At 52.8% G+C, this 27,982-nt stretch overlaps 1 protein-coding gene across 5 annotated transcripts in view; it reads right to left on the reverse strand.

The window, feature by feature from the left end:
- LOC135905157 (heat shock protein beta-6) overlaps window positions 1–27,982 on the reverse strand; it is an 83,506-nt gene that overhangs the window by 39,251 nt on the left and 16,273 nt on the right. The window contains exons 1-3 of one of the 5 annotated variants that reach the window (XM_065436173.2): window positions 16,952–16,967; window positions 16,226–16,273; window positions 1,476–1,838 (exon numbers count right to left, since the gene is read on the reverse strand). In XM_065436173.2, the coding sequence (XP_065292245.1) occupies window positions 1,476–1,727 (252 nt within the window). In that variant the 5' untranslated portion in view covers window positions 1,728–1,838; window positions 16,226–16,273; window positions 16,952–16,967. Of the gene's footprint in view, window positions 1–1,475; window positions 1,839–16,225; window positions 16,274–16,951; window positions 17,104–27,982 lie in introns of those variants that run through there. The other 4 variants (XM_065436170.2, XM_065436171.2, XM_065436169.2 and 1 more) reach the window with 4 other exon arrangements.

Below are 27,982 nucleotides of genomic sequence, written 5' to 3' on the forward strand. Positions count from 1 at the left end.
GGCAACAAACTATCACTTAGACCGCTTGGTTCAATCAGGCTCTACTACAACTATAGCAATCTACCATTTTGCCTATCTCTCCTTGACCTTTTATTCATTAAAACCTCTATATCGCAGTTAATCATGCCTGTAATACAGTAAAAGCTCGTTATTTCGAACCGCAAGGGGAAGCCGCTTCAGTTCGCATTAACGAAAGTTCGAACTAACGAAAGTGAAGGAGGGCAACAGTACACTGCGATTTGGAAGCAGTATAGGGCATGTCAGAAATTTGGCGTGTCAGAAAGTGATGGCGTGTGCCGCGGGCACACGCCATCTTCAAGTCGAAGCTCTGGGTCCGACATGCCACACCACCGATGTCCACCGAAACGAACGTTAGCCGAGGCTTAACACCATCACAATGAATCGCGATGGCCGATACCTCCTAAGCTGAAAACATACGTGCACAACCGATGAAGACTGCCGAGACAAAGACGCTGAACATGTGAAGGTGGCGAAGGCCCTGATTCGTTGGTTCTTGATTGCAAGCGCAGCTGCGACGTACTTGATTCGCTGTGTTACGATGGCGCTTGCCGTGCCATCTCCGCACTACATTAGCAGCTGTACAAGATTTGCAAAGCCTCCGAGATTCGCAACGGGCATGAAGTCTCGGAGGTTACGTAGAACGGAGAGGCGGCAGCCACCGCTGCCTTCTGGCTGGCCCCGCGTCGGTTAGATTTTTTTCCAATTTTGCCTTCCCTCGCCATTCTCTCCGTTTCGGAGGCAATACAACCTCGTGTGTAGGCAGTAGGCGCGTTTCTCTGGCCGTGTGCCAGGCGAGCATAGTTCGAATTATCCGTGAGGGAACCTTCTCGCGTTCGAATTAACGGACTTTTTTATACATACACTTCTGTGGAGCTTGGCCGGACCAAATCGTACAGTTCGAATTATCCTTAAATTCGAATTAATGAAGTTCGAATTATCGAGCTTTCACTGTAACTAGTTCTATCAATCTCTTCCCTGCTTTTGATTCCACCAATACTTAAACCTCTTTTGTATATCTTAATTGCTGACCAATTAATACTTCCATTCAATCTGCATCCCTAAAGCTTCTGGAAAGTGCACGTTACCTACAGTTCTTCCTGGGTGAATATCTTGGCCATGCCGTTACAATAGTCCCAAGTCATTTTCCGATTTCTTGCTGCAGCAGGCACATGCTTCTTCCTGCTGCAAATATTTGCTCTGGTATGTTTTTGTCCTCAGCCAGCCATCTCTGGCCTCAAATAGGAACGCGCTGCCCTGTGTGTCATTGTATTCCCTTCTGTATACAGCTGCGCCAGTATACTGCAGCGTCACCCTTCCTCCCTTTGAAGAAACTCTCTAGAATCTTTGCGCCCACATGCACTCTTCCCTTTCCACTAGTTTTCAAGGCAGACAAGCAGATCAAGAGAAAGAAAAAGGAAAGAAAGAAAGCGGCATGCCAAAAGCCATGCACTCACAGCGGGCTGCATAGCCCCGGAGGCACCACCGGGGGGGAGGGGCCCGGCCGCCATGCCTGCACCCACCTGGAGCGGCGCAGAGCTCTTGGAGAAGAAGTCACGCTCGTGGTCCATGAGCTGGGAGCGGAAGCGTGACATCTCCTCCTCCATCTTGCGCATCTCGGCCTCGAAACGCTCCCGGATCGAGCTGAACTCATTGTCCAGGATGCTGAGCTCGGACTTCTGGATGGGCACGCGGCGTTCGGGGGCCATCTCTCGATGTGTTGTCCCGCTTTCGGCAGCTGGGGCGGAGGTCACTGCTTTTGGTGGCGGCGGGAAAGGCGGTCCTGGGTGTGCTCGTTCACACTGCCCTCACTACACCTCCTGCAAGCAGATGTGCAATAAAACGTAAATGAGCAACCAGAGAATAGGTTCTACACAATGGGCACCCTTTACAAATGCTGTACTTAAAAAAAGAAAAAGCTTCCTAATAACTCTTGTTACTCATAGCTATCAGCCCTCTTGGGTTACGTCTGCCCTGAAATCTCGTCCAAGGGCATATGATTGTGTGTTTGTGTACATGCGTGCGGAAGTGGGAGGGGGGAGGGGTACCGCTCAAGTAATTATTTTGGCCGTTGGATAGTTTTGATAAATATGCGACAAAACTAAACGATTTCTATACGGCAATGCTTTCTATAACAGCTAGCTATGAATATAATGGACAAACAAATTATAAAGTGTCCATCGTTATCCACATATTGTAACAGCTGCAGTAATAACCTTATAAAACCAGCTATAGTAACTGTCTAGAATCTCATTCTTTTTCTTTTGTTCCAAGACTATTCCTTTTGTTACTCCCCAAAGGCTATTGCTAACTTCCTGCCCAAATCTTTAACTTTCAGGACGACAATGTCAGTGGACAGTAAAATGAACAAATTTCAAGTGCAGAAGGGTTGAAATCTGGGCCACTTGGTACATACTTGAACGAAAAAACCAGTCAAAAACACAAAGGACAAGAGGAGAGGTTCACACCACAACGACTGGACTATCAACTGAGGTTCATTAGAATCGGTGTAGTCCCAGCAAGGCCAGCAGAGCATGCGCAACTGCATCATCGCTAATCACGTAGCATGAAAAGACAAACGCTTCTATCATGACTGACTTGGAAATTCAAATTCTTTTTCAAGTAACCATCGGAATGACACATCAGATGCCGAGCACTTTGTGGAGTTACTGTATATGCTACGTTGATGCTCCCTAAAGTAGCATATACAATAACTCTAGCACTTTCGTGCGCCGAAGACCGCCTGGCGGGAGCTGTTATAACAATAAAAGTGACGCCATGACCTCCGAGATTAGACCGCACTGTGGCGGTGTGGTGGCAGAGGCCATGCAACGAACGAGATGGAACTATAGATGGAACGCCATTAGAGGCAACGTTTTTAGAATATCAGAGGCTCAGAAGGCTTGGCGACAATGGTGTGCCGACTTCCGCAAATGCGCTCCTGCTATTGTTGGCACTGTATGACATCGAGTTGTGGATAGCTCTCACTTAACTCTGGCCGATAACTTGGGTTTGCGTGGGAAAGTCAATTCTCATGATTCTTCTTTTACACACTGTGTTCTATGACGTGCTCAGAATAGATACAGAGCAAATGTGCTGACTCCAAAATGGCGTTGCAGGACTCTTTAAGACTTTCTGAACTAGACATGACCCTGGCATGGTTTACATTGCGCTCGCATCAGTGTATTTCGTTCCTTTCAATGTTTTTTTCGTGATTTAACGAAACGGTTAACGTTAACCTCCATCCAGTAGGACTGATCTCGACTCCGAAGAAACGATTTTGATGTAACATACAACCAGATATCATGAAATGATGCAGTAGCACCCTACAATAAAGTGGCAACCTACCGAACAAGGTTTATAATGTACAAAAGTCCATCAAGGAATGTGCTAGTGTTTTAAAAGGACTAATGAGAAACATTTTAAAACGTTAACATAATGTTGGCTTGTTTCCAATTTCATGCAAAATATATGCGCCGTTAGTTTTTGAGAACCTGATCTTCGATTGTAGCTATATTCGTGTTAATTTATACGCTGCGCTGTCCGTTTCCAAATACAGGGTTTATCAATGCGCGTGGCGGCCTCGCAGTATCGGGCTGTGGGCGCGTCGAGAGACGGAGTCGTCCGGAAATCGTCCTTGCGCACGCATGCCGTAAATTGCGTGTCGAAAGCAGCCCGCTTACGTAACGGGGGACACTTTTACTAACAGGTGGCGCGACCGCATGGCGTGGGCGGCAGTGGCGGAACGAGGCTGATCGAAACGGCGGGACATGCTTATTACGCGACGAGTCACGCACCCCGCGTACGCCGCGCATTCGGGAGAGCCCGCGGACGCATTAAACGCAGGCGCGCAAAACAAGAAGAGCAAAAACAGCCAAGTGACGAGCGGCACAGACGGCGAGCAGCATCGCAGAGCGTGCGCCAGCGGTAATTCGCCGGATGCCGCGAGGCATACGCGCGCCTCTACCCCCGCTCGGATCCAAGAGGTCCGCGCCGCTCTCGTAAAGCACATGGACCCGCGATCGAAACAGCGGCCTTGGCGAGATAAGCGCGGCAGACATCGGGAAGACAGGGCGGGGGCAACCGCGAGGGCAGACCACGGCTCCAAAGCGGCGCCGGGGAGCTCATTCCGTCCCTCCGTGCTTTCTTTCTCGGCGACACGGCACGCGGGCTTTCGTCAGAGAGACGCCGGGAACCGGCGGTGTCGCAAAAGCCAGTACGGCGCGACTGGCCGCACAGTGCCCACTTATCGTAGAGATCTCTCTCTCGTTTTCATCAGTTGCCTACGCATCAGCTTGAATTCACATGCGCGAACTACCTCGTTGTACTCGAGGCTGAAACGGAGATCGATATACAGTGTTTGCTTGAATGTAACTAGAGTTCCTTCTTACGTTCGTCTACGGCGGCTAGCCGTCACAGTCTAACCCTGGGACCCAGGCTCCGCAAGCGCCCGTGGTACGGGCAGTAATGCCTCTTTGCGGCTTTGCACGGGTGCCTTGGACAAACCGACATAAAATGCGAATAACGTATTGGTATATTTGCTCCCACGGTATTGCACTTCAGAGTGCAGAGTGCTCCGCCACGTAGTACGCGAGCTCTGCGGGAAAGCCAATCACTGGATCTAATTTGGAGAACGCGTGGAAAGGGTGACCTCGGCGCAAAGCGGCCAGGGGCTCCGCAAGCGCATCTTGAGCGTGGGGGGATGCGGCGGGACGTCATTTTAACTACGCTAACATCCTTCTGTTATTGCGAAAGCAATGCTGAGTTTACTTATTACGGAGTGGTCGGCCCCGGAGGGAAGGGAGCGGTCGCCCCCGCTAGGATCCTCTTTTGAAGAGAGCTCAATTAATGCCAGGCCGCCTCGTGGCCCCGGATCAATCCGACAGCGCGACACGCCCCCTTGCGCATCCGTGTCGAGGTCTGCGCGCAAACGCAGCTGCGCCCCCGAGCGCGCGCTCTCGGCCGTGCGTCGTGCACTCGTTAGCTCCGGTGAATCGCTGTTGACCGCCATTACGTCACCTCTTCGTCACCGGACGCTGTGTACAACTGCTGAGCGCAATTAAATTCCACGCCGCGCTTACTTCCCCACATTCGACTGCATTCCATGGCGGGTAAAGGGGACGCAAGAGCGCCGTGTGCTTCGCGGCTGCGTCTGCCATTGACGAACACCCCGGTGGTCGATTACGGAGCTCTCCACTGCTTTCTCCCTCAAAGCCCAGATGTATCTAGATGTATACATAAGCATGTACGTATCTCAAAGACTAGATTCACCTATAAACATCGCATCGTCAATCAACCGCTACCGTGCTGGGTCAGAAAAGGGTGCCAACGAACGTTACTCGATGCGCGAAACGTATCACACAAAGCACCACAGCAGCGCAATCGCGACTGCATGTAACCTGTTGCGGTATAAGGTTCCATCCATAACCATTGCCACAGCTCAAATACTGCACACAACGGGTGCACAACCGCGTCACCAAACAGGACTGTTCGCTGCGCTTCCACGCTGTGCTGCGGTCCGCTCGTCCGACAGACATCGACACATCAAGAGAGCCTCGTGTACGCAGTTCGAAAGAAAGCCGGGGAGACACATTTTCAGAAGTTTCGACAACGCACGCGGTGCGGAAGTTGACGAAGACGGCACTTTTCGGCACCCTTATTTCGGTACACACGTTCGGCCCGCTAGCGGTGGCACCCTTGGAAGTTTCCCTTCTCCTCAAGGCACTTACAACAGCTGCCGCCTTTCGTTCTTGCGATTCGCGTGTTCCCCATTCGGTGACCACCGGCGTGCAGAAGAACGCAGCAGCCTCCGGTTAAAGCAGGAAACGCGGAATCGTGTGCCGCAGCTGAACCGTAAGCACAGTGGGACTATCGCGAGGAGGAAAGCCCCCCCCCCCCCCCCCCCCCCTACCGAAGGGTCGCTGCGCGGTCAGGCCGCAAGCGCTGGTTCAAGCAACCCGCTGAGCGCCTTTCCGCAGCCAGCGGAACACAAAGCCTACCATAAATCCGAGTGAACACCCGAGGGACAGCAATGCGCAAGAAGAGCGAAGAGGAACGCGAAACGCAGACACGCAGCAAATGCGAAAAAGAAGAAAACAAGTATACCCGTCGATCGAAGCTGGGAGCGGAGACACAAAAGGAACAGCACCCCCGTTTGCGTTGTATAGCTAACGGCCACAATGCCGCGATACCGCCGCTTTCAAATTGAATTCGGCGCCACGCAGAATGCGTCTCCTCGCGCATTCCCCGGTCGCGCCGTGGGAGCAGCGCCTGGTTCTCCTCCTCGGTATCTCCCTCTCCCTCCCTCCTGCGCCGCGCGCGCAATCGCGCCTCGCGCCCACCCACGCGCGACGCCGCCTCGGTCCGCCGCGCCACGACGAGCACGGCGAGAACAGAACCGAGCGCCGCGCGCTCGCGCCCCGGGGCGCGTCCTCGTCCCTGCCTTGGCCGGGCGCCGACGGCCGCCTCCCCACCACTGGGCAGCCCTGCTTGTTACGCTCAACGGACGTGCACTGCACCCCGGCGACAGGGCCGAACAGCCGAGAGCACGGGAGCGAGCGCCTAGGCACGAAGGGTTTTAACCGCGAGTAAATCTGCGAACGGTTGGTAAAATGCCACTCGCGGTAAGTCGTCGAACGACGTCATGTAGGTGTCCCGCAGGTGTCGATTGCTACACTCTCAACCTTGCAGGACACTCGTTACACAAAGGTGTAGAATACTGTGTCGTGCAACAGCCATACGGGAGGGTTCGCTTCCAGTACCGGACGCACACGCTGTTAATTCGGTCACCCGTCGACAACAGATACGGCGCACTGTGCCGCAATGGCCGGATCCCGGCGACAACTCCTCCCCGCCCAAAGAAAAGCAAAAATATGCCGGCACTTGTTCTGGCTCAAGACTTATAGGACTCGGGCTCGCGCAGAGAATTCGTGCGCTGACGAAGGCAGACTGTGCAGTCAGCCCATCTGACCGCCCCTCCATGCTAAGTCTTGGATCACCCAACGGGTGGTGTGCCGCGCACGTCCGTGGTACAGCGTTCAGAAGTGCTGGTCGCGAAGAACAAGGAGAGACCGAGCTTATACACAGGCCTCGATCCTCCTAATAGCCCCGTGACCGCGTCCAAACAACCGTGGCAGTAAGCGGCGTCCCGCTGCAGAACACGGGATCGCGGGTTGTACATCCCCTCACCGAAGCGGCTGATGGGGACGCAATTCGACAACGCTCGTATAGGTTCCGTTCCGTTTCGTGATGTTGGAACCTAACGCGTAACGGCTATACAGCCAAAGCAACGCCGCGTGTGGCCACACCACCGGACGAAGGAACGAACTCAAACGGACGGGCTCCTTCCTGGTGTAGCGGCCGCTTCGAATTCGATCTGCACGGTGGCGGCAGCTTCGACTGCTTCGAACATGGTCGACAGCTGCGAAATACGGAATAGCGCCAACTTGGACTACACAAAAGCTTCTGTTCCTTTTCTTTGTTTACGGATTCGATGGGACGCTCGGTCCCATCAAAGGCTCGTTTGCGGAGATTGGGAATGGCGGGTCGAAAGGCATCCGCCATGCGGGAGCCTGCCGCGGCCACGCGCATCCACATTCCTTTCGGCAGCGCAGATGCACGCGAGCGAGACGTTGCGGAAACAGATTACCTCCTGCAGTGGTCACCGCCGATCGCGCGGACGCCGATCTCGCGCATTGGCGCAAGACGGAAACCCTTGTTCGCCTGTGTGAGAAGCGTTGCACTCGCCGCTTCGAGAGCACCTCCAATCCACAAGCGACACTCGGCATGCAAGAGCCGGCACGTCGCAGACATCGACGCGCGAAACACGTCTGCTCGCCAGATTCGATCGACGTCGCAGATGTCCCGTCGTGTATATTTGTGCTCGCGTCGCGAGGCAGCTTGGAGGCTTCCGACGGCCCGCGCGGCGGCCGCTGTGTGTTCGCCGTCCGTCTGTCGATGGCTTCCTCCGGGCCACGGTGCTGCCCCTGTTCCTCTCGCTTCCTCCTTTTCCTCCAATGTGCGCGGAGCCAAATCTTAGTGCGCCTCTATGACATTTCCAGCGCTCGGGGTCCCGCAGAAAGAAACTCCTCACAAGAGCACAGCAAATGAGAAAGTACAAAGAGTCCAACCAGTTTCAATTAGCCCACATTTGTGCACTAGATATACTGCTCTTTCTGGTATGGTAGGCTGTTTCTTGCTGTTTCACCGTGTGTTCCAAGGTAGCCCCACTTTCTGGATGAAGTATATAGTGCGCGTCAAAGTTCAAGCAGGAATGCCCGTTATAGTCTAGGTGGGCAGATCAAAGGCCTACCCAAAGGACAGACTGTTGGACGATTTAGCTTCATTAAAAAAAATCCAGCTATGAAGGACAAGAAACCGCCGCTGATGTCCCTTTGGCCGTGCTATCCTCTTTAGCTAGCCGGTTGTTTTGCAAACGAACCAAACGAATAGACTAACAATCTGCTAATTTCGGTAGGTCGGTACAAATTTGGGCGAAGAAACAGTTTCTTGAACGGCACAAGAGATGACAGACACGTTCGACTTGCATATACGAGAACTATTGGTGATTGGTTAGCCCAACGTGCCTATAATCAGGCGCGACTCGACGGTTACTGTAGCCAACCAAAATATCGAGGATGTACTCTCCGGAAGGAGTTGCCAATGTCGCCGCCGCCGCTGCTGCACCGCGAAGGAGCGTTACGTGCTGCAGCTGCTTCGTGCGCCGTCATATAAACGTCGCGTGGAAGGAGGCGCGCGCAAGCTGCCAGAGGACGACGTCGTCCAAGACAAACACTGGCACGAGGCGCTCGCCGCCAGACACCGGTTATACACACACAGCGGCCGCCGTGTATGCGCTGCTGTAGTGTTTACCCTTCAGTTAGGAATTGGGAAACACTGCACCACTGGGACGCGACGTTGCGAAAACACACTCGCGTTTTCAGACTCAGGCGTTGGCGACGCTTGAAGAACAGCAGCCGAGAGACGTAGGCTCACAGAGACGCGAGGACACCAAGCAAAGCCTGTACGTCAGCGCCGCGCCATGCGAACAGGAGCCTTTACACAAGGGTTCGGCTGTGTTTGACGGGCAGGAAAAGTCCACACCGAGACAGCCGCGCCCGAGCGAACCGAAGAAAACGCTGTCGGCGACTACGTGAAGATGCGCAGCGGCGCTCTCCGCCAAGTGGCTATACCGGCGGTCGCACAATCCCAGAATCTATATGACGCGTGTATCAGACGGTACGCAGCAGTTTACCACAACAAACTCCCGGAAGAAAAAGGAAGGCCACGTAACATAGAGTGGACCATCGATTCGCATTGCAGCATGCACACAGTCTCAAGCGGCATGCATTTTCGCCAACGCAAGGACCTTGAACATAACCGAAAGTGCGCACGTGCGCGCGCAATCCTGCATTAAACAGAGGCCATGGGGGCCGGCGTATCTCAAACACGCGAGCAATCTGCATATATATATACATATATATATATATATATATATATATATATATATATATATATATATATATATATATATATATATATATATATATATATATATATATATATATATATATATATATATATATATATATGTACACACCTGCGGCTTCTACCTCGCACGTGCAGACGCGCCTACGCGACCGTCCCTGGTGTCCACAGTCGGGCAGCCGACAGCCTCTGCCGCAGCCGCGAGCTTTTATGGAGGACGCGCGGAGCAAGCTCGGCGTGTCCCCGCAAGAAACCATAGTTTTAAGTAGTTCTTTCAGTCGGAAGAAAGGCACCGTGCAGTACTTGTGAGTAGACCCACGGAAAAGGCGGCACACACTTGGCATGGCACAAATGTTGATCTCACCGAAGGCAATCGTGCGAAGCAGCGCTGATATAATATCGAAGCGACATGCGGTGATGGTGTGCGCTTCATTGGATGTCCTTATACACTCTCGTGTTCTCGTTCTTTCGCCCTGTTCCGGTGCAAGCGCGCCTCATCGGCTCAATGAAAAAGCGCTCCCAAACACGTGTGCGCCAGCGACGCGGACGTTCCTGCGCTTTCTTCCCCACCGTGCAGCTCCACTGGTCGTTGCAGACCTGATCGTTTAGGTCCGCTGCCGCGACATACTGCACTAGTGATGATCGCGGCTATGAACGAGCTCGAGATATCCCATAGAATGTCCCCAGAATTTCCCTTTCTCGCCGACTACCAATTGGGCAAGCGCTCAACGTTCAAATTCGCCGCGGCTTTCGTATCAACGGCGGACTAGAGCGCATCGTGGCGCCACGAGGAACGCGAAAAAATCACGTATAGAACCACAGCAAAGGGTCGAACGGAGGTGACAAACAAGGCCTCTAAGGTGACCTCGAATCCAACGGTTATAATGAAATACTATCATTCTGTGCGAATAAGTGAAACGGGGGCTGCTTTCCTATTGGCGAGTCAAAACGTTAGCTCATGCGAGATTCCTTGATCCGTCACTGTCACTTATGGATATAGCACTTTGCTTTTCAAGCGTGCAACAATTCTGCAAATCTTCAGCCGTTCTGCCGAGCTATTACTTCACACTCGGCGTGTTATTAGGCTAACTTTGCAGAAAGTTGCGCTGTTTCGCCACGATTGTGCACAAATTTCGTTGCTCGCGGTCGCTATGGCCTTCCACACAGGACGCGCCCTTCAGTCGACGCGCTACGTAAACTGCTCGGTTACGCAGTCATAAGCGCTCGTTACGACAACCGTATACACTTCGTACGACGAGAGAGTCGTGTCACTCCTCGAAACCCAGCGGCCGTTGCGCCATGGCTCGCCCGAGCCGAGGCCGGCACCTCAGTGCCAACGACCTCCGCGGGGGCCTCGGACCGCGCACCGAACACGGCGGTGCCGCGCGCATACGTGCGGGCGCAGGCAGGCAGGCACGCCGACGCGCATCCGCTTCGCGTGCAGACGAGGCGCGGAGACAGGTATGCAAATAAACAAATCGCGCGCGCGGCATGCGAAACCCGCCGCCGAGGCTCTGGGAACTCGATGACGGACGGGCCGCGCGCGCGGGCTGGTGGCCGCCGCGAGCTCCCCGAGTGGCGAGTTATGGGCGACCCGGAATGTGCCGCACACATTCCACGCCGCCGCTGTGTAGGCGCGTCTTCCTTTTGTCGTTCGTTTCTGTTTTCCCTTTCATTTTCGCCCAAGTGTCCTGGGTCGACGAAGGTCGAACGCGATCTCGGCGGTTCAACGCTGGAGCGCGTCCCACGGCACGAGGGGCAGACTCGTCCACTCGAGACACCGGACAGTTGTTCTCAAGCTCTTGGCTCGACTCGACCGATCGAGTCCGAACGTTCCCTAACTTTGGGCACCCTACCGAGGGGGGGGGGCTTAAGGAGAAAACAAAGCGTTTATTGTTCATTCTTTTACCCCACCGAAAGCGAGGGGACGCCATGGGCCAGGCGTATAAAAGAACGCAAAAAAAGGAATACGAAGGAGTTTGAGGGTTTTGTGCAAGCAAACCCGCTCGCGGAGGTTATTCTAAGACTCTCGGCACGTTCAAACGTTCCTCCGGTCGAGGATGCATATTCGAGGGGCAGCGGCCGCGGGTCGAAAGTCCGTGACGGTTGGCAAGCTGTATGCGGGGCCTCCTTGTTACCGACAGAGTGGACACGTGCACAGCTGCCGTCACTCCAAGTGGGCAAGATGGGCGTGAGTGAGACGGTGGTCAATTAGCACAAAGAAGGAAACGTGGCGCCAGGTAGCGACCGTGTCCTATAGTTGCTCATCTTGAGTTCACCCACTAGCCCTCACCAAGATTATACTGTAGTATAAAAAGAATTCGAAAACCAGTCTCGAGATCACACCTCATGCCTCCACGGTGACAGCGCTACATTTTCCCGAGGTCAATGGCGTGCGTTTCCTCTGTGCGCGAGGCACAAGGACAACGCACTACCGCGGTCGAAAACCGGCCAATCAAATGCGACTGCGAATTTCGACCGAGAGCGCAAGCCTTTGTCCACGAGACGCATCTAATAACGTTGCGCTTTTTTTCTTTTCTTTTTTCCCCCTTTTTTTTTGCGCCCGTCACGGCGGATAAGACGACGGCGCGTGCAATCGCTCCAGTTCGTCCATACCGCGCGCAAGGAGGCGAGCTACTTTCGCGTTCGGGACTTCCGCGGTGCACTGTGGTCCTGGCCAATCGAAATCGCACAGATTGACACAAGGGGCCGTCAAAACGCACACAAAGACACGCGCTGTGCCCGAGTTGAACACGCTCACTTTTCGCCAACGGCAATTTCAAGCCACGGGAAAAAATTCTCACTGTAAAGATCTTGCACATCGTGTACAAAAAATTTGACGAGGTATATGGCAACCAAAAAGGCTGCACTGCAATCAACCGATCGACGCCGCACTATAGAGTGTTCGCGAGAAATTCTGACCGCGAGTTCTTCAACGCCCCTTAAGTGTCCCAAGCACGCGAACCTCGCCGCATCCCGTAGGAGCGCATCCCGCAGCGCAGGACAGACTGTCGAGCCAACGTAGCAGGTGCCGAGAAGGGGGCGGCGGATGTGTCGCAATGGGGGAACGACACCTTCCCGAGCAGCTCTCAAGGTCACCGGCACGCACGCGTTGTCGGCGAACCGTTTGCTTTGTCCGGCCTGCCCCTCTCTCTCTCTCACAAGGCAATCAGCGTGAGTATACTCCAACATCAGCGGCAACCGGAACGAGCGGCCACGCTTGCATCCCTGCGTCGAGCCATATACGCACGATTGCACCATACACAAAGCGGGCATCTGGACACGCCGAATTTTTCGTTCTTAGCGCCGCTGCTGTCGTATGCGCGTACGTATACGTGAGAAACGACGGGGTCGCAAAAAAAAAATCGCAGATATAAGGCGACTTGCGTTTACATTCTTACAGTCTTCAACTTAACGCTTGCCGTCGGCTTGTTTTCAGTGGCATTTCTCAACAACGTCTACATTACTTGGTCCTCATCGTCCAACAAAACGGTGCACTTCTTTTTCTCTCTTTTTTTTCCCCCGATCCAGCCACACCTTGCGCTATCCGACAGATGTATCCAAATCCCGTCCGTCTCTATGAAGAAGCTCGCATCTTCGAATACGACGATTTCATTCATTTATTTATTTTTGTTTTGTCTTGGTTTTCATCCAGACGAATCGTGGAAGCGCATATGCCGAATGTTTCGGTTAATGATGCCGAAAAGAAATGCAGGAAGGGGGGGGGGGGCGGAGTAACATAATCACCATCAGCCCATTTATGTCCCCTGCAGGAAGAAAGCCTCTGCCAGAGATTACCAATTTACCCCCGCCTAATAGCGGCCGCGTCTCCGACTGCCTCGCTGAAGACGACGCCTATGCGAGTTAAGCACGCATGGTGCTGCCACGTCAGTACACGGCACAGATGCCAGTGGCGGCCTCGCATAGCAATGGCAAGGAGTTCTGGTCGTTATTCGGCTTATATTGCCCGGTATTTTCACCTGCAAGTACAGCGCCAGCGAGCGCATATCTTTGTTCTATCGTAATCGAACAACTCGCGACATGGTACCACACGATACGAATATGTACGGAATTACTATCAGCCGTCCCTATAGAGTACGCAGACCTATTAATATGACGTCACACTACCCAACGGCTTCCTCGTAGACGTGCAACGGAGAAGTTTCTGCAAGGCCATACGCTTCTATTTTAGAACTCGGAAAAGCGTTCGCAGGGTATACCGCCGACGCTCCCACTGCAGAGGTAATGCACTTGTTTTCTCGCTACAAGAAAGGATGTTATAATAATTAAGACGAACTCTCTCCACACTTGACGTAAAATCCTCTCTCGGGCACTCTGGCCGGAAGGACACACGAGAACCTCCCGCATACACACCCTGTATTAAATACCTATAAAAAGGAGAATTTGTCTTCCTCGGCAACCAGCGCACCAAATTTTACGACGTTTGTTGCATATAAAAGAAAAACTGAGAATCTTGTGACTGGCGGTTTCAAATTTTGATTTACGTTGTCAATCTTTTCTGAAGAATTCCAAACACTTGCAAATTTTCTGAAAACGAAACTAACAAGTTCATAACTCTGTAACTCGGCAATGAAAAATCATATCACAATGATATCGCAAATGCACGCAAAAAAATCGCGCGACTGGCCGCTCGAGGCACTTTGCATGTATTCGCGGGCTCCTTTCACGCTGGCAAAAACCCATTTGTGTAGCACGTATTGAGCAACTGCATAGCGAGTTTTTCATGTTGGCCTACAATTTTGTTGTTGACACTTTTATTGTAACCATAATAATTGAGAAGTTGATTAATTAAGACTAATTATCTAATTAAGCGGAATGAAAAATAACTTAGGATATCTCCAAGCGACCGAAAACAACATTACCTTTGTTCTGTCCAGCTACGTGGCATTTGCATATTTTTAAGCTCTGGCTAAAGTTAGCTAGGACATTCTGTATACATCTTTATAAGTTGTCCCTTTAACGTGCACTCAAAATGTCGGTTACACGAACGCTTCCGGATTCTGCTACCACGGGAAGAGGCCAGCGGCAATCGCACCCGCGGCCTCGTGCTCGGCTGAACGCACACAGTCACCGACATCCACAGCTGCGAGTCTAAATTGAGCAGGGCGTTGTACGCGCCGACCTACACCCGCCTTTAAAGGACAGAACAGAAGGGAGTTTGAGAAACGTAGAAGTCATGCACAGTGAAAGCGCAAAGAGAGTGGAAATATCCAAAAAAAAGGGGCAAAACAAACAAACAAACAAAAGCTCGAGCGCACGTATACGCCCAACTGCTCCCACGTGCGCGAGTCGACGTGGAGCGTGCCCTTTCCCGTCTGGCCTATTTTTCTTGCCCCTATCTCCCTAATCGATGGTGGCCGCTCGACACGTTCTAAAATTTTCAGCCCCGCAGGCGCGGCTCCCTTTTTTGGACACTTCTGCGGCAGCCCGAAAAGGGCAAGCCAACGCCTTCGCGTGCCGTAATCGCCCCGTCCCTTCTAGAATGTCGCGACCGCGCGGGCTGAGGGGGTTCAAGTGCGCCAGTGAAAGTGACAAAACCGCGGGTCGCGCCAGCCCTTAAATTTGGCAACGGCCGCCGAGGGACACGGGCTATACGAACGCTCGAAAAGCACGTCCGAACCGATATCGCCTACGGGAAGAGCTGTCAGTCAGTCGCGCGTTCAGCCGAAGGGCCCGCCTTCGTTTCACACGTCGGCGAAGTGTAGGGAGACACGACGAAAAGCGCGAAGGACAACCGAGAGAAAAAAAAGAAGAAGAAATAGTGGGCATGTGGCGACAGGGCCACAGAAAAAAGTGCCCGAGAAGCGCCGGCACAGCAATTACTTTCGCGTCAGCGAGATGTCGCGCAACGCTGCGGCTGCGAGACGCGCAGCAAGCGTGGTCGGGTTGACAGTGCAGCCGTTCGAGGAGCAACAACACCCCGGCCACCTTCTCGCAGCAGGACACGCGATCCGAATCGCGGCCCTGCGAGGTCGTCCCAGCTGGCCGGGGCACCGAAACAAGCTGCTCGCTGCGGGACGTCGAGGATCGCGGGCGTCCGGGAGAAAAAGATGCGGTCGTCACCGCGCGTGCAGTTGATTAAGGTACGCGCCGCTGAGATTTTCGAGCACAGCCCGCGAGGCCCCGGTGGAGCACGGGCGCGAGCCCAAACATCGCGCCTCGAGCCAACGCGCGGGCGTCGCCTGGAAAGCCTTCGCTCGATTCCCGAAATTACCCGCCCTGTCGGACTTCGCCTAATGTTCGACTTATTCGCTGTTGTAAGCCACGCTCTGGCCATTCTTGATGGTGACTCTTCTCTTTCCCACAACGCACGAATGTCTGTCTCCGTATGCAATACACCGCTAGCCTGCACATACAGCGCATTCCAGTCTTCACATCAAGACTGTTACAAAGCAGACGACGCAAGACAGGGGGTCGCTATGACGTAACGATTCTACTCCAATGCCTTCTCGCTCGTGCGAGTGGGCCCATCCTGAACGATGGACGATAATAAGAAAAACAAAATCGAGCGACAGGAAACCGTACATTACGCCGACCCAAGACGACCGGCTGATTAGGTGGTAAAAGACGAATGTCCTGTCGATTCCAAGTCTGCGTGGCGTGTACGCGATTTCGCACGGTTGACAGTCGTGCATCGCTGCACCCGAGGCCCCGCTGCCACGACGACCACACTTCGGCGCTGCATGCATCGAGCACTCACTCGGAGGTCAATGAGTATACGCAGTCACCCTGGCCGGGGCACCGGTCTCTGCGAATAACGGAGGAAATTTCAACGAATTTCAGGTGGAGAAAAGTAAAAGACCAGGCCGCAGGTGGCATAAACGCAAGGAAGGCACGGAATGAGAAGACGTTACGTTTCAGGAAGATACATTTATATCGGGTCTCGTGGTTTTGTTGTTGCGAACCACAGGACTTGAATAGTAAACGCCGCAGAAAAGTAAAAATAACGAGCTCGGTTACATTAGCCACCACCCTGATTCAAAGGGCATGCTCACGACATCAATCTATTCAACAGGCAGCAGAGATAGAAAGGGGAGAGATGTCAGGTTACACAGGCGCACGTAGGAGCGGATGCGAGATACACCGAGCAGAAAAGGTAAGTAGAGAACGCTGGGCAAGTTGATACTTGCATGCCGACGAAGAACATCGCGATACACAAAGGACAATAAGTAATCGGGTATCGACACGAGCGCATACTTAGGTGGCTAGCCGCGACCTGCGGACGAAACATAAGAACCTTTAGGTATGACGCGTGTTACCTTACGGCAAGTTTGTACTTCCGGTAAAACGAAGCTACTACGCGGCACAGGCTTACCGTGTTACCCCTGTCGACCGATACAGAAACGTGGCACGGCAAGAAAACTCTCCCTTGGTTGGACGCGCCAAACGCGCGGCAAAGATAGCAAAGTCGGCGTGCCCGCCATACCTTCGGCAAACACGTGACCAGTCCGCAGTTAGATGTGTCCACGAAGGCACCCGCACTCGAAACGAGCTCCGCGCACAGATCGACGGCGACGCGTCTGCTGAGGCCGGGACCGAAAACGGGCTTCTCCGCACACCACACGCCGCGCAGAAGTCGGCCGGTGGCGCGTCATCACGCGTCCCATTCATCAACCCACGCGCGCGCCTGTCGAGGTCGAGAGAGAGACGCGAGTGCGTACGTACGCCTGTGCCGACGTGGCCCGGTGCCCACGCGCCAGGGCTTCGGGTAGGCGGCGTGTCACGTGGTTTCCGAGACGCATCAAAATTAAGACAAACACGGCCACAACGCGCCGAGAGAACAAGGAAAGTGAAACGTGAGCCGCGACCTTGTCTCTCTTTTGTGCCTCTCGTCGCCGCGGAGGGACACCAGGAGCGGGAGCGAAGGCGAGAGGAAATTCCGGCCCGGCTTCGTTTGAATTTCGGAATACGCACACACACACACACTCGCCAACGCGATACGCGACGGCGCGCTTGTCCATATATGGCGCGCGACCCGAGCGCGCGCGCCCACACCTGCATCGACGTCGTCCAGACGGTGCAGGGTGGGGTTGATCCGGCGGCGCGGTACACTGCGAGGAGAAAGGGGGGGGGGCGGCAATCGTGCCCGGGCCTAAAACTAGGAAAGCCCCGACTGCGTGTGTGTGCGTGCCAGCCACACAAATATATATATATATATATATATATATATATATATATATATATATATATATATATATATATATATATATATATATATACGGCAGCATCGGGGAGAAGAAAGAGAAAGAACGCAGACGAACACCGTTCACCAGCCAAAGTGGTGCCGGGACACTTTGAGCAAGCAGCCGACGAAGAGGGAGGGAGACAGACGGCATTCTGGTCGCCGCGGAAGGCGCTGCGCGGCTGCGACAATCCGGAGACGGAAATAATCGCACCCGCCGGTGTCGTCGCCGGCGCCGACTTCAAGCGGGCCCGCCGCGCTGCTTCGCATTGAGGCAGTCACGACGGCGACCGGCTGATGACCCCGACGAGCGGCCACACTGCGGCCACGCAAGTAAAACACGCGAATAAAACAGGGCGCCGGGGCTCGCGCTCGCCAACGGACTGAACCGAATGTCGGGCTTACCTGGCCCGTCGCTCCGATTCGGGAAACTTGGCACACGCACAAGAATACAACAGCAATGAACACTTCGCACGAAACAGATATGCACAAAAAGCGCTCGTGCTTTTCTCTATTTGTGTTTTTTCTCAGTATTTCCGTGCTAACTTCTGTTAGTGTATGAACAGACGACGGCCGGAGCTCGCATCCGCTGCCAAGACACGGAAGCCGCTTCCGAAGCACAATAAAAAAAAAAGTAAATTTTTGTGCTGCCTTCATGACCCAGTCCCGGCGTGTGGCGCAATGGCTGAGATTGTTGTGTTTCTTTTCACTGCTTTCTTTTTTTATGCACTTCGTTCAGGATTGAGTCTTTGCCAGGTCAGTCAATCGCTGGATGTGCAGCACAAAAACCCATTAAAAGCAACGCCTTCCTTCCTCCTCCAAATCCCGAGAGATTGCGAAGGACAGCGCTCCTCACGCTACCCAGCTTCCGAGCGCCAGCCGTCTCATATGCACGGGGCCGAATTCACAAAGGTTTCCGAAAGTTCGCGAGTGCTCTCTTCCATTGCCTCTGCCTGTCATTCGCTAATAATATGCCCAGCATTAGGATTGGCTCGAAGTTTTCCCTCACGGACGACAGTAGCTTAATAGCTCTGTCTGAACGCTACAACCTTTCCAAGAGGGGGCTCTCGTCGCACTCTGCGAGTTGTGCTAAGATGCCTGGCGGATACTCGAGTGAATCTCGAGATCGCGAACTCGACTTGGAAATACAATACAGTCCGATCCAGGTCCTCGTACAATTGCCGTCGGCACCTCGTTGGCAGAATTGCGGAGCGCGAGTAGATCCGAGCTTATTTTAACCGGCCTTCGACAGAAGCGACACGGCCGCGTCTCTCTCTCCCTTTTCTCCTCTTATGCCGAACAATCGAGCCCGTTGGCCGGCCGCACAGCGGGCTATACGGACGCGTCACTCATCGCTGTGCGCACATTGAGAACAGCGTATGCCGAACCGCGGGTAACAAAGCAACGGAGGACAAAGTACGGCACTGTCCCACTGCCTGACAAGCGAAACTCGACTGAGGTGAAACGATGCAGCACAAAAAGACAATCGGCGATGTCTGCAGGGTCCTCGCGACATAATTCCGATCGCTGGGTGAACGTCCCATCCGCAGCGACACCTGCAGGGGCACAAGAAACTAAATTGTGGAGTTTAACGCCCCGAAACTACACAGTTTGTTATGAGGGACATAGTAGTGGAAGCTCTCTGGATTGATATTCACCACGTGGGCCGCTTTTCCCGTGCGTCCAAACCACGGTTTTTGCAATCTGCCCCCTTTCCAAACGATATCGTTCGTTCGACGAAGTGCAAAATAGCTGCAAATGAAAGCAAGACAAAAGCCTGCAAATAGGTAACAGTAAGCAAACATGCCCACTTATTCGCCGTCGTTATTTATTTATTTATTTATTATATTATTATATTAATCCCGCATATTATATTATTACGATACGGGGGCTCTCGTCGCACTCTGCGAGTTGTGCTGAGATTCCTGGCGGATACTCGAATTAATCTCGAGGTCACGAACTCGACTTGGAAGTACAATACAGTCCGATCCAGGTCCTTGCAAAATTGCTGTCGGCACCTCGTTGGCAGAATTGCGGAGCGCGAGTATCCGAGCTCAGGGTCCATACATCAAATGGACCCTGAGCATTAATAACTACAGAATCAATTTAGACTGCTGAACTAATGTGTTAAAGCTTTAGTTTCATTCAATAGGCGGAATACAGAAACGATCCGCTATAGAATGTCTAAATGTAGAAATAAAGATATTGTATGCACTATAGTTTACACAGTGCACCATCGTAGTACGGTCGCCGCCACAGGATATCGAACACGCCACCTCGTGCTCAGCAACGAAAGGCCACAGAGCTTCATTTGCATACATCAAATGGACCCTGAGCATTAATAACTACAGAATCAATTTAGACTGCTGAACTAATGTGTTAAAGCTTTAGTTTCATTCAATAGGCGGAATACAGAAACGATTCGGCATTTATTCATTCATTCATTCATTCATTCATTTGCGGGAAACAGTTATCATATTGTAATCTAGAGATTACGTGCAGGTGAAGACTTATACTGCAGCCTATACTATAGCTCTGACCTTGTATGATTGTTGACAGAGTATAAGGAAACAGACATCGCTATAGAATGTCTAAATGTAGAAATAAAGATATTGTATGCACTATAGTTTACACAGTGCACCATCGTAGTACGGTCGCCGCCACAGGATATCGAACACGCCACCTCGTGCTCAGCAACGAAAGGCCACAGAGCTTCATTTGCATACATCAAATGGACCCTGAGCATTAATAACTACAGAATCAATTTAGACTGCTGAACTAATGTGTTAAAGCTTTAGTTTCATTCAATAGGCGGAATACAGAAACGATTCGGCATTTATTTATTCATTCATTCATTCATTCATTCATTCATTCATTCATTTGCGGGAAACAGTGTGCGACGTCACAGATTTCGGCATAATTTTCGTATGTGGTACATATGAACTCATGCTAAAACGAAAAGGCAGTTAGACATCGACACTCTGTTTACACCATTTGTGAAGCAGCCTTCTTTCTTCTTTTTTTAAGGCTCTGCACTCACGTGGTGCGAGAAGGCTGATGGCCAGTGGGGGAAGCGAACCCTACAGCGTAGCGCCACTTACGCCAATGTGACGCCATCGATTTCTCAGCATTTCCGTGTGCCCTGGGTCGTTCTCACGCAGGGAAGAGTTCTCAGACGTGAGCGCATACGTCGAGTGCAGGTGCCAGGTGTAAGCAATGCGCGGCAAGTCCGAGCTGAGCGCGCCGTACTAAACTGCAATGCGATAGCGGTTGCGGGGCACCTCAATAACGGTAATCTCAGACTCAAAGGCGTAGGGGCCGTGTTTTCCAACGATCCGTTACATTTTCCTTTTTTTTTCTCTCTCTCTCGCCCTCTGCGGCGTGCCGGCGTTATCGCCGGGATCGGCCAGCGGAAGACAAGAAAACGAAATGGAAGGTCACAAAATACGGTCCCAGCTCCGTTCAGCGGAGGTCGTAACTCGCGAGCGTCACTCGCCGTTCCCGCAGTAGTATTCGGCATTCCGAAGAATCACGCACGTACCCAGGGGGGGGGGGGGGTACCCCCCCTCCCTCAACGACGCCACTACTCCTCACACACACATGCCTAAAGCGCCGCCAAATCGATCTTGAGACTTCACAGCTATTCGGCGGTTAGCATTTTGCTGCCTTTTTCTCTCCTTTTGGATGGCAGTAGTTTTCGGCATCTCCTTGGGTGTGAAGGCCAGTTTTCTCATCGATTCGGTGCCCGCGCGATTAAGTCGAGCTGCGTTCAGTTGCCACCATCTATTGGAACGGTCACGCACATCGCTGCTGCTTCGTTAGGTCAACCTTCTTCGTTTAGACTGATCCAGGGACCAGGAAAGGGATTCGGTTCGTAGTAAGCTGGCCTGTAGGCTCGCGGAACGAGTTGTGGCCGGAGAAAACGCCAGTTGCGTTTACCTTTTCCTTTTGCCTCATTATTTCCTGGAGTGACGGCTGGCCACGACGCTGGCAGAACCTCGAAACCATATACCCGCGATATGGGTTAGATATAGTGGAAAATAATATAACGCGACAAGGTCCATCATCAGACCCTGCAATAACCGCTGAACCCATGGGCAATATGAATGTCACCCGTTAACTCCTCTCGTTTCCCCTAATTGTACAGCAAAATTGGCAACTGAAAACAAGAGTCTCAAGGAGTGCACATGTTAAGCGATCTACTAAGGAAGGGAGCCGAGGCAACAGCCAAATAGGAAGGGGGAAGCAAAATTAACAAATTTAGCCATAGCTTGTGAAAACATATAGAGATCAACATCTTTTTATTTAAAAAAAGTAGAGAAAACGCCACCGGAACTGAATAATGATTCCGTATGTGTTGAACGACGCTTCTACAGTTATCAGTCGAAGCGCCTGACGTATAGGCACTTCTCCGCTGTGGTTACGTGGGTGTTTTTCTAACCTCTCGCGGTGGGCGCAGTACGTCTAGAACCGCAGCGTCCTGCGCTCTACGCGATTGTACGGGACTGGTGACCACGCATCCTTACACAACTTCTTAAATAAGAACACGAGTCGGTTTTGGCACCTGGTAGAGCAGTAAACGAGGAATAATAATAAAAAATAACTCTTCTTCCGCAAATATGTATTTCTCTATAAGTCTTCCAGAACTAATTAAAAAAAACGCTACTAGAAATCTTTATTTTGCACTTTCGCTGGTTTACTTGTTTTTGGAATTGCTCTTCCTGCGCTTTTTTCCTGCACGAGCCCATTTGATGCGGTGGAGAGGTGTATCTTACAGGCTGTTGTGCCATTACCACAAGCCCGGATCCCGAATCTGCAAGATGCAGAATCTATCCTGCGAGCGCCACAATTCTCCCTTCACAAGTCAAGAGGCTGCGCCTTCGTGCAGGAGAAGCCTCGGCGAAGCAGCGTGTTTAGACGTGCCCGCGTGTGCCCGACAGCCCGGCGCCGCACCTCCCTTGCCTGGAGGTCACCGCGCGCGCGAACTTTGAACCGGGTGGCCAGCGCGGTCGCTGGTTGGACCCCTCGGACGACCGTCGTGTGCTGACTTTGTATTGGGCCGTTTGAGTGACAATGGGCCTCGGGGATTATAAAAGCAGCAACACGCCGCTCGAAAACAGGATCCGCCGACCCCACCTGGAGAGAGGGTCGCTCCCGACTGGGGTGAGATGTGTCACGCGTTTTCGCCGGACGCCGTCGTGCGAGAACAGTCGCGTTTGTGTGAGCTCTCGGCCCCAGTGCCGATCCGTTCATGTCCTGTATGATAACCTGTATATAATGTATAAAGTCCCTTTTGTTATTCTCATCGACGCCAGGCTCGGAGTCTTCGCTACCAACGCTCTGTCACGAAACGGGTGACGAGCGCTACGGGACCACAAAGCCGTTATCGTGGTGCAGCGGTTGAAGTTCGTAACACTGGCGGCACCGGTTGGAGTTCGTAACACTGGATGGCAGCTACGGGATTGACCGGCATCAGCTACCTCGGCGCGGTGAGTGCCTGAAGTTTACCTCAAACACCAGACTTTCTCTGACACAGGTTATAGTAGCTCAGGGATTGACTTGGTGTTGCATTGTGTTTAACCTTGTGTGTTTCAAGCCTAGTAAGAGTGTTTTGAAAACCAGGGGATGCTGAGGGGGTAAACAGGGCAGTGTGTGAAATACTTGCATATGTCTTACTAGTAGTGTTATAGTAGCGTACGGCAGGTATATTCAAAAAGGGTAAACAGCAGGAGGACAGTGTGAACGATGGAGAAGTACAAGGTGAAGGAACTTCTCGAAATTTGTGAGGAGTTGGGCATTGAGTTGGGCTCAACCAAAAGAAAGAATGCGATCCTTGAGGTCATGAGGACTGGGGACGTAACGGCTGAGGAAGCCGCAGAGGCCTTGGCGGGTATCAATGAACGTCGGGAAAGGGAGGAGAAGGAACGTTGCGAGCAGGAAAGGAGAGAACAGCAACGTCGCGAGGAGGAAAAGGAGGAAAGGAGAGAACAGCAACGTCGCGAGGAGGAAAAGGAGGAAAGGAGAGAGAGAGAGCGACGTGAGCACGAGCTTAAAATGAAAGAGTTGGAGATCCGAAATAACTCGCCGGCGCCTAGTCTCACTTCTAATGTTCCAAGAATACGCGATCAACTTCCACCCTTTGTCGTCGGAGAGGATATGGCCAAATACCTCGTGAAATTTGAGCACGTGTGCGAACGGAATAGCATTGAGCGATCCCTTTGGGCACAGAATCTGTTAGCGTTGCTTCCTGGGGAGGCATCAGACGTAATAACTTGCTTATCGAAAGAGGCGTTTGAGAGCTACAGTGATGTGAAGGAAGCGCTGCTGCGGAAGTACAAATTGTCGCCCGAAGCTTTCCGGCAGAGGTTCCGGTATGCAAAAAAGGGTAAGGAGTCGAATGTTGACTTCGCGTTTCGTCTAAACGCCGACCTGGTGGAATGGCTGAAGGGCGAAGAGGTTTACGACGACCGCGACAAAATTGTCGAATGCATCGCGTTGGAGCAGTTCTACCGTTGCATTGATGAGGATGTCCGGCTCTGGCTGCAAGATAGGCTAAAGGAGGTTAAGCTAAACAAGGCAGCAGAGTTAGCGGAAGAGTATTACACCCGCCGCAGCTTGCACAGCAAGGCAGTGCGCATAGAAAAAGCAGATAGAAGAGATGGGTTTTACGGGAAGCCCGACGAACGGAAGGAAATCACGCGTCGCGAGTTTCGGGACGACGAGTCCCTTCCCAAAGAAACTGTAAGGGATGGACAGAATGCATCTCAGAATGATGACGATGGTCCGAAACAGCGAAACGAAATGACGCGTTCTTTTGAAAAACGGAGACCGTTAACCTGCTACAATTGCAAAAAGCAAGGGCACATCGCTGCAAGCTGCCCAGAGAGAATTGCTTTTGCAACGATACAGGAAACTCACAAAAACATACGTCTATTGGAGCCCTATGTGCAGGAAATTAAGGTAAACGGCAAGAAGTGCAGAGCACTGCGGCACTCTGCAGCAACTATGGACGTTGTTCACCCGTCTTTCGTCTCCTCGAGTGATTTTACGGGAGAGTGCGTTAGGATACGGCAAGTGGCCGAGAAGGAGAGTGTCTGTTTACCCATCGCAACGGTTATCATTGAAGGAGAGTTTGGAAAACTTAACACCGAAGCCGCTGTGTCAGCCGCCCTCCCGGAGCAATTTTCCTACCTCTTCTCAAATAGCTCGGAGCAGCTGCTGAGGGATCAGGGCAAATCATTCTTTGCCGACGTGGCGTACATGGCCCCCACGCGATCCAAAGCGCGCCCGCTGTCGAGGGAACTTGACTTAGCGTCGGTGAGCGAAAGGCGGTGCGGCACACGGACCGATCACGGTAACTTGAGTGGCGAGCAGTCACGGGAGAGGCAGAGCTCGGAGGCTGGCATAGACGAGCGGGTCCTGGAAGTGAGTGGGAGTGACGCGTGCAGTGCTAGCCGCGATATAGACTCGACGCCGCAATTAGGCGACGCGGGCTCCGCACTCGCTCCAGTTTCCGCCAGCCGGCAGGAGCAGGCTGCAGTTGAAAGAAAAAGTCTGATTCGCGAGCAACAGGAAGATTGTTCATTAGCCGATCTGAGGAAGAGCGTCAAACGGGGAGTGGAAAAAAAGGGGGTTTCATTTGGCAAGGAACCTGGCTTATTGTACCGCCGCTACACGGATAAGCAGGGTCGCAAATATAAGCAGCTTCAGATTCCGCGAAAATATCGCCGGGAAAAATGAATGACCTCATTTGCTTCCTCAGAAGTATGTTTTCGGTCCAAAGCGATTTCAAGGGGACCATTCTATTTGTAATTATTATTGCTGATTAATAATTGTTTCTATTTTGGTGTGTTGTTGATTTGAAAACTGATTGTTTGAGCCTTGGGTGCTAGATCGTACACCTGCCTCTTGTTGCAGCGGGAGAAAAAAGGGGAAAACAATTTAGTTAGGTTGATTTGAATTATGGCCTTGTCTGGTGTTTGACGGGAGACAGAGGGCACTTGTTCGTGTTGGGTGTTGCCTTTTGCCGGTCGGTTTTGCAAGCTGCAGAACGACCAAGCGGGACCAGTGGCGAGAAGCAAGGTCTTAGGAACGACCCGAGCGGAGCTGGTCAAGGTGCCTTGGCGACGACGTGGTGAGCAGAGCTCCTGTCCTGACGAGTCGGACCTGGGCACGTGAAGTTACCTGGCGTCCCGACAATGGACGTGAACTTGGACGAGCCTGACGAACGTGCGCGCCTGGCATCCGAGCCACGTGGAGGCAGCTCGTCTTCCCGGCGCCTTATCTGAGGGCGGGGATGCTGTTGTGCCATTACCACAAGCCCGGATCCCGAATCTGCAAGATGCAGAATCTATCCTGCGAGCGCCACAATTCTCCCTTCACAAGTCAAGAGGCTGCGCCTTCGTGCAGGAGAAGCCTCGGCGAAGCAGCGTGTTTAGACGTGCCCGCGTGTGCCCGACAGCCCGGCGCCGCACCTCCCTTGCCTGGAGGTCACCGCGCGCGCGAACTTTGAACCGGGTGGCCAGCGCGGTCGCTGGTTGGACCCCTCGGACGACCGTCGTGTGCTGACTTTGTATTGGGCCGTTTGAGTGACAATGGGCCTCGGGGATTATAAAAGCAGCAACACGCCGCTCGAAAACAGGATCCGCCGACCCCACCTGGAGAGAGGGTCGCTCCCGACTGGGGTGAGATGTGTCACGCGTTTTCGCCGGACGCCGTCGTGCGAGAACAGTCGCGTTTGTGTGAGCTCTCGGCCCCAGTGCCGATCCGTTCATGTCCTGTATGATAACCTGTATATAATGTATAAAGTCCCTTTTGTTATTCTCATCGACGCCAGGCTCGGAGTCTTCGCTACCAACGCTCTGTCACGAAACGGGTGACGAGCGCTACGGGACCACAAAGCCGTTATCGTGGTGCAGCGGTTGAAGTTCGTAACACTGGCGGCACCGGTTGGAGTTCGTAACAAGGCGTAGCTGTGGGGTACAGCATTTCATTTCTTTACGCGTCTTTATGGTGAACGGTGGACATTATTCACATTTATACTAGTAAAGATACCCCCCCCCCCTAATTTGCATAGGAAAGTTAGCCTGGATTGCACCTTCCCCCCCCCCGTCCCTGAAAGAAACAAAAAATCCTGGGTACGTGCCTGCGAAGAATCAATATACTTCTAGACGACGCGAACGAGCAAAGCGCGGCGCGGGCATCATCAGCGACGTGGCAACGAAAGAGACGGACGGACGACCGATCGCAATATGAGAGAGAGAGATAAAGAGAGAGAGATAGAGATAGAGAGAGAGAGAGACGGCAACGGTTGGGCACAATTAACGGACGCGCGGTGCCCCGCGGTCGAGGAGTGGGAACGACGAGGAACCGGTACTACATATCAGGCGGCGGAAAGGTGGCCAAGACCGCGGCGGGCGGTCGTTCGCGCGGACCAGACGAGACTCGTTGACACGACTGCGGCGGCGCTCTCAAAGTCGAGACGGAGAGAGAGAGAGAGGGGGGGGGGGGCACCCTCCGCTCGAGTCTGGGCTGCTGGCCGACTACACAACGGCTGCGCCTCGCAGAGGAGGAACCTCCTTGCCGCGTTTCGCAAGGCGTCCGAGTGCCAGCCTGGCGGCTCCCAACCGGTGCGCGCGTGAGAGTGGCGCACGCTGCCGCCCGAAAGGCGTGCGCAGCTTTGGAAAAGAGAAAGACGACAGACATTCACAGTTGTACGAGCGCGTATACGATTTAGTCATTCGCGCGGCAGTCGAGACCAGAATAAACTTGGTGCTGTGCGCTTACCCGAGAAAAAAAAAGGAAAGGGAAAGATGTGGGGTTTTACGCTCCGTAATCGCGATCTGACTATGAGGCAAGCCGTAGCTAAGGGCCCCGGATAATTCTGACCACCTGGGTTTCTTTATCGTGCACCTCAATATGAGTATGCGAGCACTTTCTTTCTTTTTTTTTTGCGTTTCGTGTCCCACGGTAATGCAGCCGTCGTAGCCGGGTTGGAACCCGCGACCTGGGGCTTAGCAGCGCAACCCCATAGCCACAAAGCAACCGCAGAAAGCACGTGCCTGTCACTTGTTTGACCTGTCGCAGCACAGTGTTCCGTGCAAGTACGCAAGCGCCGCCTTTTCGATGATGCATTTCTTTCTTCTTCTTTTTTTTTTTTTAAATCGCACGTTACCTCACGCGTAGAGGTCAACTTCGTGTTACTTGCGGCTCCAGAATGGGGCGCTGCATCAGTCAAGCTGAAACGTGACACATACATGCATTGTTCCGAGTTCA

Source organism: Dermacentor albipictus, chromosome 3 (assembly GCF_038994185.2).
Source record: "Dermacentor albipictus isolate Rhodes 1998 colony chromosome 3, USDA_Dalb.pri_finalv2, whole genome shotgun sequence".
NCBI lineage: Eukaryota > Metazoa > Arthropoda > Arachnida > Ixodida > Ixodidae > Dermacentor > Dermacentor albipictus.